Source organism: Setaria italica, chromosome VIII, assembly GCF_000263155.2.
Source record: "Setaria italica strain Yugu1 chromosome VIII, Setaria_italica_v2.0, whole genome shotgun sequence".
NCBI lineage: Eukaryota > Viridiplantae > Streptophyta > Magnoliopsida > Poales > Poaceae > Setaria > Setaria italica.
The window spans coordinates 36,952,116-36,965,116 of NC_028457.1; the positions used below are offsets into that span (position 1 = coordinate 36,952,116).

The window sequence follows — 13,001 nt, forward strand, 5'->3', positions numbered from 1 at the left end:
CGGGCACTGCGACAAATGGTCTTCTGGTCGAGAGATGTGCTCGGCAGAGTGCTCCAAACCTCCATGTTTTACTAATCTATTTACATAGAACAGACTCATATGTCAAGCATCTCTCGCATTCCACGACGGGGGAAGTGAAAACTTGCCGTGTGTATTTTCTTTGACCGAGTGTTTTTTTGCGAGCACTCGGTATATCTAGCTCTTCGCCGAGTGGCCTAGCCATGGACACGCGGCAAAAAAATACACTCGGCAAATCGGGGCTTTGCCGAGTGTCAAATAAAAAACACTCAGCAAACCCCCCTATTTGCCGAGTGTTTTTTTTGACACTCGGCAAAGAGAGTAGTTTGCTGAGTGTTTTTTATTTGACACTCGGCAAAGCCCCGATTTGCCGAGTGTATTTTTTGCCCGAGTGTTTTTGGCTTGGCACTCGGCGAAGAGCTTGTTTGCCGAGTGCTCGAAAAAAACACTCGGCAAAAAAAATACACTCGGCAACTTTTAACTTTCCCGTAGTGGTATGCTTGTGATGTTTGTTTGAGGGGTCTGTTCTATGTGACAGATTAATAAAATAGGGAGGTTTTGAGCACTTTGCCGAGTATAACTCTCGGCAAAGAGGACATTTGCCGAGTGCCACGGGCAAAGACTCGGCAAAGAGGCCAATTTCTATTATTCTGGGAACCTTTTTTGCCGAGTGTTTTAGCTTTGTTGAGTGTATTTTCCTTGACACTTGGCAAAGCGACCATAAAAAACTGGCCCTTGCGCACTACTTTGCCAAGTGTTTTCGCCTTGACACTCAGTAAAGTTCAGAAACTTTGCCGAGTGTTTTTCCGTCGTGCACTCGGTAAAAGCACCATCACCGTGCCATCCCGTTAACTTTTTTTTTTGCCGAGAGTTTATTTTTGCCGAGTGTTTATTGACACTCAGTAAAAAGTTTTGCTGAGTGCCCGATGATTGACACTCGGCAAACAGCTCTTTGCCGGTAAAATTTACGCCGCGTGCTGTTTGCCGAGTGTTATATTCGGCAAGGCCTTTGCCGAGTGTCTTTTGCAAAGCTACTGTATCCCGTAGTGAGAGATGTACGATTGAACTATACGCTTTGTATTTACCTTCGTTTTAAATTGTAGATTATTTTAGCTGTCTTAGGTTTGTAGTTTTTGCTATGATCCCAGTTTGCCGCTACTCATATTTACGCATATTGGGTTTGTTTGGATGGAGACCTGGCAGGCAGCTTTCTAGCCAGGCAGCGATCTTAGTCCCAGGCGACCAAAATCGGACGCCTGAGAGCACTGCTGAACCGGGCAGCTCCACTCAGGCCCAAAGCAAACATGCCCATTTATACTGCCGAGGTAAGCAGTTAATATGAAATATTAGTATTTTGGATTAGCGTGACCAGCAGAGTCGTAACAAACAGAGATGATGCGACTGTCCGATCCAGTTGGTACTGCTACAGTTGAAACCAACGGAGATGCGTGCAGGAAAGAAAAACGAAGGCCACGTAGGCACGTACTGGTGAAAGCCACGTGTGTAGATGCTACTCGTTCCTTGTGTTCGTCGTGTTCTCTGACAGCGGCCACGCATGGCGACGGAGGCCTGCAATTGGTGGCGTCGATCAAGAGCCATCGTGGAATGTCTGGCCAGTGCTGATCGACTGGTTGATCTGGGTGTTTCATTTCCTGCCAATGATTTTGATAAAGATAGATAATATATTATATTCCTGTCTCGAAGCTAGAAAGGGCAAATGTTTGACAGAAAGACGTTTTCTGCTAAAGGTACATTTCATTTTAAATAAGAAAAATAAAGTGCTGATGAGATAAATTCTATTTATTAACTTGTGTAGAAATATATCTGAAAGTAAGTTTGACCCTCATATTGGAAATTGCAAAACATGCCATGGACCGACTGACTCTGCAACCATCTCATCATGTCTTTGCTCACCATACACTTTATCCATGCCGCCAACAATAAGGGCTACTTCGACTTCTCTAAAAATAACTCCGGCTCTGACTCCTCTGGTGGAGCGGCTTATGCGGTGAATGTGGAGCTATTTTGAAAAACGTTTGGCAGAACGGCTTTACCTGTTTTTCATGAATGGATTGAAGATATCAAATGTCCAATATGCCCCTTGATATATGACTTGGTTGTTAAGATGAATAATTGTATCCTGAGTTTATAATTTTTATTCATGTAAAATAAAAAAATGAAAATAAATTACTACCTCTATCCTATAAAGGATGCAACTATGGTATGCGTGCTAGTTAAAATACTTCACGTTTGACCATATTTCTAGTAAATATATTTACTATTCACATTTATGGCGCCAAATTAATTTATTATGAAAATACAGTTCATAGTTAATCTAATGATGTTTATTTGATATTATTTATATTTATAATTTTTCATCTATAATAGGTCAAACTTGATATAGTGAACCATGACACTGTTCCAGAATTGCATTCTTTTGAGGATGGAGGGAGTCTTTGTTAACCAATATTTGTGCTTGCTAAAAAAAAGTGATGTCGTTTTTTCAATTTTTAACGCATCTATTTTTTCTCTTTATTTAGTTCCTCGGATCATTTCTTTATTCTGATCTCTTTTTTATCCTTTTGTTTGTTCCTTATCTTTTCCTCTCTTTCCTACTCGTCGCCTATTTCTGGCAGTCTCGCTGCGCCGCCGTCCTCCCACGGCCCTGCTCCATCCTCACATCCGCGCTGCTCCCTTGCGACCACGTTCCGGCCTCACAGCGTCGCTTCCCCAGCGCCTTGCTCTTCCCCTGCTACACTGATGCCGGCAAGGGTGGCTCGAACGAGGCAGGGATGCCTCCAAGGCAGCCACGCGGTGGTTGTCCCGGCTGCATACAACCACGCTGACGGTAAGAGATTGAGGGCGCTATTGAGCTGAGGGGCAATTTCGTTCTTGTGTCTGTGGGGAAGGGGAGGACTCGGTAGAAGCTACATTTTTATTTTTTTTTCTCCGCCTCTCTAGTTCATTTTGAGAACGGCTCCAGGGTTGGTTTCGACACTGAAGCCGTTTTTCCAGAGGGCGTTTGGCAGGGCTCTGGTAGGAAGCCGCAGCAGGAGCCGGTGTTGGAGCCCTGCCAAAGCGCCCCTAACATTCTTTTTGTGACTGTGGCGGTGAGAGATAGCTTGACACATTCAAACCTTTTCTTTTATCTTTTTTCCCTATGAGTAAACTTTACATAACTACACGCACAGACACCTTTTCCAAGACCAACTACACATTCAGTTATATTCATCCCAACCCAACACATGACATGTGCTGCTCATAGTCACATGTTCGTGCGATGGGATATATATATATATCATCATAATTTTAATACTCCCACGATACACGTGAAACATGCATGTAAAATAAATGTAGCGTGTCATGCATACAAGCACAGAGAGCCACTGCAGCACAAACCGTTATTTGTGCTGGCTCAAAATTGCTGGTGGGTGCTTTGACCGTCAGCATAGTGCTCATTTACCCACCAGTACAAATATTTTCTGGCGTAGTGATCTTTAATTTCCTTTTTTGTGCCATTGGTTCTTCGTCGCCGATTAGCTACTCAAGCACTTATAGTTCGACCACCGTCAACAGAGATGACTTGGCCAGTGACATATGAGGCTCCTGGCATACACAGGAATGAGACCACTGATGCCACCTCTGCTGCATCCGCGCTCCGCCCAATGGGATTCGCGACAATACTTGCTCCAGGATGTCTGCTCCTAACTGTCATCTCCATGTCAGTTAGCAGGTAGGAGCAATGGAATTCTATAGTTCAAGTAAAGGTAATATATATGACAGTAAAATGGAAAAAATGCATAACAATAAAGACAAGAGAAAATGGAAAACAACTCGAGTCCATGGCGTCGGTCTCATGTACACGTACGTCTCTGGTCATGTCAGTCGCGACGAGGCATGGTGCAACGCAAATTCACACGAATGTTATGGCAGGCCCACTCGGCAGCCAAGCTTTCTTGTGAGCTGGTGTGCATCCTCCTGTGGGAAAAAAGTTAACGATCTAAGAAATTTACTTGTGTGAAACTTCTTTTGTGCCCGAACCAAAATGGCAAATAGTCCTGCAAGTTACTACATCTACTGAAAAATAGTCCTGCAGGTTGGTCGCCATGAGACGCGAGTAGTCCTCCGCCGTGCACTCCACCGCTGGCTTGAAGTTCAGCTGCGCCGCGTTATTCACCTGCAGTACATCCATCATGAACACATTTCATCGTGTAATTCATGGTTGATTTGCGCCTATGCTTACAAGGATGTCGAGCTTGCCGGCGAAGGTGTCCTTCACCGTGCCGATCGATGAGGGCCTCCCTGTCGCCGCGCACGCCGACGTCGCAGGAGGAGACGGTGACCTGCAAGCCCTTCTCGGCCCACCGCCGGCGGCACTCCTCCAGCTCCGCCGCGCTGCGGGAGCACGTGTGCGCACGCGCGCTGAACGCCGCCAGCTCTTCCACGATGGCGTGCCCGATCCCCGTGCTGCCGCCGGTGACCAGCGCCGTCGCGCCCGCCAAGCTCCGTCTCTCCTTGCCGACCGCTGCCATGTCTTCTCTGTTCGACCAGTGCTCGATCTTGCGACGCCACGCACTGCACCTGTACGAATGCTTATATCGCCAAGGTCAAGATGAGTTAGTCAAAGGTTCATGTGTGAAGAATTTGAAAAGGGATAATGGAGTACTAGGAGAGGTAGCAAATAGAGTACGCTTCCAGCTTTGTCCCGTGTGTTCGTGCTGTCCGACACGAGCCACTCATCTTCGCAGCCGAAAGGATCAGGGTTGACTGATGAGTGGTCGATCTGGTTTTACACTCCCTGTCAACGATTTGGTAAAAGATTCTAAACGCAATCAAGATGGTTATACATACTCCTAGCTCGAAATTTAGAGGTAGAGGTTTACGTAATAGTCGTTTTCTATTTTTTTAGAAATTTTTAAATAAATCTTGGTGACAAAGTCAACTCCAGTCTTACTCAATGAATTCAAAGCCACCGGATACAAGGAGATCACAATCCATGGTATATACAAAAGCCATTTTCTAAACTTTCAAGAAAATTAAGCTCGGTGACGACGTCAACTTCCGTCTTAATTATATGGAAGTTCTTCAAAGAGTAAAATACATGTGCAGAGTAAAATACATGAGCGGTTCCTGAACTTGTCATAAGGTGTCATCTATGTCCCTAAACTCTCAAAATACATTTTCAGGTCCATGAACTTATCTCAAGATGACATCCGAGAACCTAAACTCTCAAAACACATTTTTAGCTCCTCCAACTTGTCTTAGGGTGTCATCCGAATCTTAAACTCTCAAAGTGCATTTTAGGATCCCCAATCAAGCGCCAAGTAATACATGCATGATCACTAGCATAAGGTGGTTGCAAAGGCAACGAGCGAGGAGGAAGCATTGCTATCAGTGGCAGATGACAAGTTTCAAGATTTGACAATGTATTTTGAAAGTTTAGGAATCTGGATGAAACCCGAGGACAAGTTTAGGAGTCTAAATATGCACTTTGAGACTTTAGTGACTCCGATGACACCTTGAGATAAGTTCATGGACCTGAAAATATTTTTTAAGAGTTTATGAACCTAGATGACATCATGGTACAAGTTTAGGAACAGCCGGTGTATTTTACTCGTTTTCAAAGAATGCATGGCTACATGATACACTGGAGATCAGGATCTCCAATAATGGAGGATGATGTTATTACATCTACACCCTTGGAAGTTTTATGTGTAACTGGTACTTAGCAGCTCAACTTATGGTCCGGCCGCCGTCGATGCGAATGTCTTGGCCGGTGATGTAGGAAGCCGCCGGCATACAGAGGAATGACACCACGGAGGCAACCTCCTTGGGCTCGCCACTCCGGGCCATGGGACCCCGTGAAATCTCTTGCTCTATAGTCTCCGGTTCCACCTGTCAAGTTGTCAACTCCAAACAGATTTGGAGAAAGCGAATTAATAAATTTCATCAATTGTCCATTAGACAATTACTAATCTACTACTAATGAGAATAGCTGTATTTATCTAAACAATTTTTATGATTTAAAGAAGAGATTCTATTTATCAGTCGACTTATCGGTCTATACATGTAATTTTTTAGCAAAAAATTGCCAGACTTATGATAGTAATGTTTTGCCAAAGAAAAAAAAAATGGTCCGGAAGATGGATTTGATACGCAGCTGTTTGCATTGTTCTGGAGATAAAATTTTCTAATTAACTTTCATCCTCATGGAGATTTTCTTTTTGAAAACCATGAAACAAAATTTAATTATTTCCCCTACTTTATATGCCATTTCTAGGAGCAATTAGATGGCCATTTCAACACATGTTAGAAAAGTTACCGACTTCTGGGGTAAAAATCTTTCAATAAATGGACAATATGGATAAGTTGATGATTCCGTTCCCTGTCTAGTTGACACGCACCTGTTTGAGTATATCAGTTGTGACAAGGCCTGGGGCAACACAGTTCACACGAATCTTGTCCTGCGCCCACTCGACAGCCAGGCTTCTTGTAAGCTGGTTCATTCCTCCTGCACGTACGCTAGAATTCTGTCAAGAACAGATAATCTTTTCTTGTGTATAAGACACATAGTTTATGGAAATAATTTACATATATTCATGGAGAGTTTGAGAATTCCTCCTTTGTCGTAATTAGTTTTGTCTGATTCTTATGTTTCATTCCAAACAAAATAAAGTCTGATGTTGTCTAGGATAAAAATGTAGCAAAGAAGAAGGTGTTAACCTTTGGATATGCAGTAGAGCACGAGCCCTGGGACCCCTACGTAGCTTGCGATGGAGGAGATGTTGACGACGCTTCCTCCTCCGGCGAGGGAGGCGTTGAGGAGGAGAGGATATGAGAGCTGGCTGAGATGGAAGCTCGACTCCAAGTTCGTCGCCATTACATGCGAGTACTCCTCCGCCGCGCACTCCGCCGCCGCCTTGAGCAGCAGCTGCCCGGCATTGTTGACCTGTACATTTGTTCATGGAAGATTCAGCGGTGGTTATTCCACCACTGGCCACTGTAAACAGCCTTGCCGTCGACCTTAGCTTACCAGGATGTCGAGCTTGCCATCGAAGACCTTCTTGACAGTGTCCATGAGCATTTCCCGGTCAGTACGCATTGAGACATCGCAGACGGAGACGGTGACGACGAGCCCGTTCTCCGCCCACCGCCGGCGGCACTCCTCCAGCTCCGCCGCGTTCCGGGCGCACGTGTGCACCCGCGCGCCGAACCCGGCCAGCTCTTCGACGATCGCGTGCCCAATCCCCTTGCTGCCGCCGGTGACCAGCGCCGTCGCTCCGGCGAGGGTCCACCTCTCCTCTCGACTCCCGCTGGCAGCCGCCATAGCCTGCTGCAAGTGCAACCAGCGGTTCTTGATTACTGCCAAGTATGCTCAGAGCGTGTATGAGCGAGGTATTTAAGAAAGAAATCAACAGCATGGGCGCGAGTGATGATGACTGATTCTTCTGTGATCGGTAGACGGATGCTAAGATGCGTTGTGATGGCAGTAGCAGTTAGAGGCAACCTAAACGCCAACAAGTAGAGATACGGCGCACAAGAGAAGACGGCTACCGGCCTGCCGCCCTGCCGGCCCACGGCTGCTGGACTTTATTTGAAGATCGAGACCGGCCACAACAGCATATACACTCCGCTACCGGTACCGGCCGGTTGAATTTTCACACCTTGTGTCCTTGTCGGGGTGTTTGGATACACCCTAGTACCTGTCACATCGGATGTTTGATACTAATTAGGAGTATTAAATATAGTCTAATTATAAAACTAATTGCACAGATGGAGTCTAATTCGCGAGACGAATCTATTAAGCCTAATTAGTCCATGATTTGACAATGTGGTGCTACAGTAACCATTTGCTAATGATGGATTAATTAGGCTTAATAGATTCGTCTCGCGAATTAGTATAGGGGTTCTGCAGTTAGTTTTATAATTAGCTCATGTTTAGTCCTCCTAATTAATGTCCGAACATTCGATGTGACCTTCCTAAAGTTTAGTACCTCGCATCCAAACACCATATTAGTTTGCTGAGCTGAGACTGAAAATGATGCAGCACATAGTCTTTTCTTGTTTGATATTAATCTCTTGATAGCTGTGCCTTTTCCACCTTAGTTCCATTTTAAACCTTTCTTGCGTTTGCGTGACCTTAGATTCGAGCCTTATCCTTTAGTACACTCTTTTAAACCTTTTCTTTTGTTTTGCTGCATTGTTCTTAGTTGTACTTATTTGTTTGCTTGTATGTTTATGCCGGTGATTGCTTCGAGTAGAGGGATTGCTATTCGGAAGTTTTGAAGATTAAGAGTTTCAAGAAAGCAAGAGCTGAAAAGCAATAAAAGTAACTTTTCTTTGGAGAAAGGCAAGTGTCCCTAACCATCCTTCTATCTACGCTTATTTACAAGAATATCTTGTATTAATTGGAACATGGAGTGACCACGTACAACCATAAGATCAACAAGCTCTGATCTTGACTAATTAATTAGATACTCTAATTTGTGATAATCTTACCAAAAGAGCAAGAGGGGCTCATAGGTTGTGCGATGGCTTGTCCAGCCAAGGGGTGTACGCACCACTTGGGGGGAGGGTTCATCTACAAGGAAGTCTTAGCGGGTTATCACTTATTAGGGAACCTTTGTAAAAGTGTAATAGCGTCCCTATGCAATCATACCTCGGTAGTGTGATAAGTATTTTGTACAGCATAGTTGGGTATAAAGTTCTTTTGAACTATTACGCGACCTGTGCACATGATCGATTAAAACTAAGGCTTCAAGTCAATCGATTGCTGAAAGTTTTGAGTCAATCGATTGTTCTCATGATTCTTTTATTTTCTCGTGAATCATTGTGTCAATTGTATATGCGGTTGCTATTATTTGTCTGCGTATTTATTGGGCAAAGCTCTGATCATGTTGTTCAACACAAGATGAGGGATCAATTGGTTCATTAATGCTGCCCTATAATTCACGAATAAAAACACCGCAGTTGTTGGAGTCAATGGCAGAGCCAAATGAAGTAACAGCGAGGACTTGAGTGTTATCTTGTTCATAGGAGATGGTTAAGGTGGCCTTGGTTCTGATGAATGGTATGGGATATAAGGCATTGTTGGAACCACCGTACCGTCTGTGGAATATGTTGCAATGCCAGGAACAATCATGTGCATTAGGAAATGGGAAATTTTTTAGCGAAATCCTTTGGATAATAGATTGATAAATTGAAAGTAGATAAAAAAAGATCACACAATCGATTTGATGGACGTAATTGCACACCAAATCCTCAGCACAATGCGCACGAGTGTATGACAACTATATGTATGCCTGCACAGCCGGGTTCACTAGGCATGTAGTATCGAGCTAAGCTATGGTGCGGCCACCGTCAACGCAGATGACCTGGCCGGACATGTAGGATGCTGCCGGCATGCACAGGAAGGCCACCATCGATGCCACTTCCTCCGGCTCACCGATCCTCCCCATGGGCAGCAGCGCCATCTCCTTCTTCACCAGCTCCGGGTCTATGGTCTCCTGCATGCTCAGAACACATTTAACATATACTATTAGGTTAATTATCATCATAATCTCACAAACATAACAATAATGCAATAAGAATTCTAGCTTCCAACTAACGAGAATCGACCAATGCATGGAGAAATACTATATACAGGTAACAGCTGGTTGATGTTAGGTAAGCTTACATCTCTGCTGATGTCAGTCTTGATTCCACCGGGTGCCACGCAATTGACACGGATGCCATCACGGGCCCATTCTGTGGCAAGGCTCCTGGTGAGCTGGTTCATGGCGCCCTTGGTCATGGAGTAGATAGTGAGCGCTGGTAGCCCAATGAAACCGGCAACGGAGGAGATGTGGACCACGCTGCCGCCACTGCCACTGGCGAGGAGGAGCGGGTGCGCGAGCTGGCTGAGATGGTAGCAGGATTCGAGGTTGGTTGCCATGAGCCGGGCGTAGTCGTCGCTTGTGCACTCCGTAGCGTTCTTGAACGTGCACTGTCCAGCGTTGTTCACCTGCACGCGTGCCTAGGAATTAGCAAATGTTTGGAGAGCTCTTCCTGAAAATGGTTCTCTGAGAAATATGATTATTATGTACGCAATCGTGATTCTTTACGATAAACTTTACAGAGGAAGTGAATTAGGAGGGATCATCTCATTTCATTTCATGTAATCACTCACACGGAATCATTCTAGACTAATTCTAAACAAATTACTTCCTCCCTATCAAAATAATATTTGTCGCTATTACCTTTTGATCCCAATGTTCGACCATTTGTCTTATTCAAAACCTTATGCATGTGACCTACTTTACCATCAAAAGTGTTTTAAACATGACTTAACTTTTCATATATTTGTAATAAATTTTTGTATAAGACAAATGGTTATGTTGCAAGAAAAGGACAATAGCAACAAATATTTCGATAAGGTAGTACTATTTAGCAGAGCTTCCTCCTGAAAAACTATAGGGGGTCTACTAAACAGGCTCTTAGTTTATTTATTTAACTGATGACCGATTCATTGAGATTCAATCAAACGGTGATGATGCTTACAAGAATGTCAAGCTTGCCCCCGAAGGTGGCCTTGACGGTGTCCATGAGCCTTTCCCGGTCAGTACGCACGGAGACATCGCAGACGGAGACGGTGACGACGAGCCCGTCCTCCGCCCACCGCCGGCGGCACTCCTCCAGCTCCGCCGCGTTCCGGGCGCACGTGTGCACCCGCGCGCCGAACCCGGCCAGCTCTTCGACGATCGCGTGCCCGATCCCCTTACTGCCGCCGGTGACGAGCGCCGTCGCTCCGGCGAGGGTCCACCTCTCCTCTCGACTCCCGCCGGCAGCCGCCGCCATAGCCTGCTGCAAGTGCAACCAGCGGTTCTTGATTACTGCCAAGTATGCTTAGAGCGTGTATGAGCGAGGTATTTAAGAAAGAAATCAACAGCATGGGCGCGAGTGATAATGACTGATTCTTCTGTGATCGGTAGACGGATGCTAAGATGCGTTGTGATGGCAGTAGCAGTTAGAGGCAACCTAAACGCCAACAAGTAGAGATACGGCGCACAAGAGAAGACTTCTACCGGCCTGCCGCCCTGCCGTCCAACGGCTGCTGGACTTTATTTGAAGATCGAGACCGGCCACAACAGCATATACACTCCGCTACCGGTACCGGCCGGTTGAATTTTCACACCTTGTGTCCTTGTCTTAGTTTGCTGAGCTGAGACTGAAAATGATGTAGCATTGTATAACCAGGAGAGGTTTTCAATACTATATATGCTGCGGCACCTTTTTTATGTATATCTCATATTCCGTAACACGAAATTAACGCATATAAAAGTGTTTGCAGATATATATGATATGAATATAATTCTTCTAAATTTATTGGTCAAATTCTTAAGATCGATCGCTATTGGTCAAAGATTAAGAATTTTTAATCTTGAAATGTATACATGTCCTACGAAAAGAAAAGGAGTATAAACTAGCAAGAACGATCGAGTTTTCATATTAACTCATTTTCAATCTTGATTCTCTACATGTGACAAAGGTCGGTAAATCAAGACAACAATATTGTCCGGCATAGAGATTCATATTGTGACAGACTTCAAATTTAAAATTTCCTCGGTTATTGTTTCTACCCTCTTCCTAATATGACGCATTATTCTCCTATTTTTCTTTCCCCATGAGTCTTCAATTTTTTTTTAGAATTCACAAACTACCAATATTTTGTGCTGCTAGGATCACAAATATTTATAATCCTGTGAAGCTGGTCCACCAAGTAAAATTCACTCCATTTATCCAGTTTATTAGTATGCTAGAAAAATTCAGAATTAACACAATTTGTTTTCTACTATTAAGGTCATACAACAGTGATCCATCATAATAGTTTATAGACATTATTTAATACATCGATCTTGTCCTGAATGTTAAGTAGTTGGTTCATCTCTATCTGCATTATATTATCCACTGCCTGAAAGAGAACGTGGACGCAAATTAGCACTATACATATCGCCTCTGAGGCTCTGACCATACCATAGAAAAAAATTAGCACAATTATGTGAAGAGAAACACACACGACAAGTTGACTTAACTTTGTCGTGCGTTGAGCTGCTAATGTCAAAGATCTGCATTTATACAATGCATAATCACCTGAATATCTAAAGGTAGGCAAGCAACACACATGTAATAAATAAATTAATTGGCAAGCTAGATTGGAAATTTAAGTCGTCAGCAAAATGTTGTGCACCCTGTCACATCTTTGAATCATCATCGGCATTGACATTAATTTCTTAAAGGAAAAATAAGTATTCCCTGAGTTCCATCAAAGCATAGGTCTCTCATTTTTACTTCCAGAAATTAGGGTTATGTGAACCCTAAGAAGACTGTTAAATAAACTAGGAACAATAAATTCACTAAGAATACGCTAGACTGTCCATATCACTAGAAAGGTCTGGCGAGTACTTGTTTACAAGGTCATTTAAAATGCATGATTGTCTGACAAATTAACTTAGCAGTATGGGCCAGATAGTAAAAACAAAGGCAAAAATTTTATTCCCTTCGATTAGGATTATACAAAAGAAACAACCAATATAGCTAGCTTGAATATTTAGCTGAGGTGATTGTACATCCTTCGCACCAAGGGTACAGTCTGCATTAATGCATTAACAAATTAATCAATTCATATCTTGTCCTTTTCTTTTCTATATGTAAATTTTTGGCAGTTGGAGGGTTTAAATATCACCGGTTTTTACTATCCTTTGCATTGATGTTCTATATTTTCTGGTCCTTGTGTGTCAGAGGAACTAAAAAGTTGAATGAAAAGTTAAGGGAGCGTTTTGGTTCCCTTTGCTTATTTTTAGCACGTGTCATATCGAATGTTTAGATACTAATTAGGAGTATTAAACGTAGATTATTTACAAAACACATTACATAAGTGGAGGCTAAACGGGCGAGACGAATCTATTAAGCCTAATTAAGCCTAATTCATCCATTATTAAATAATA

The 13,001-nt window shown here is 43.6% G+C and overlaps 2 protein-coding genes and 1 pseudogene across 2 annotated transcripts; all 3 read right to left on the reverse strand.

Moving 5' to 3' along the window:
* Positions 1–3,740: 3,740 nt before the first annotated feature.
* LOC101754041 lies at positions 3,741–4,805 on the reverse strand (annotated as a pseudogene).
* A 262-nt stretch (positions 4,806–5,067) lies between these two features.
* Positions 5,068–7,562, reverse strand: LOC101754434 (tropinone reductase homolog At5g06060). The gene is made up of 4 exons (XM_022829347.1): positions 7,052–7,562; positions 6,742–6,967; positions 6,423–6,529; positions 5,068–5,913 (listed from the first exon to the last, which is right to left on the reverse strand). The coding sequence occupies exons 1-4, from the start codon at positions 7,343–7,345 to the stop codon at positions 5,752–5,754; spliced, it is 789 nt and encodes a 262-aa protein (XP_022685082.1). The 5' UTR covers positions 7,346–7,562; the 3' UTR covers positions 5,068–5,751.
* Positions 7,563–9,326: 1,764 nt separating this feature from the next.
* On the reverse strand, positions 9,327–10,854 carry LOC101754834 (tropinone reductase homolog At1g07440). Its single transcript, XM_022829597.1, has 3 exons — positions 10,558–10,854; positions 9,695–10,021; positions 9,327–9,524 (listed from the first exon to the last, which is right to left on the reverse strand). The coding sequence occupies exons 1-3, from the start codon at positions 10,852–10,854 to the stop codon at positions 9,357–9,359; spliced, it is 792 nt and encodes a 263-aa protein (XP_022685332.1). The 3' UTR covers positions 9,327–9,356.
* Between the last annotated feature and the right edge of the window lie 2,147 nt (positions 10,855–13,001).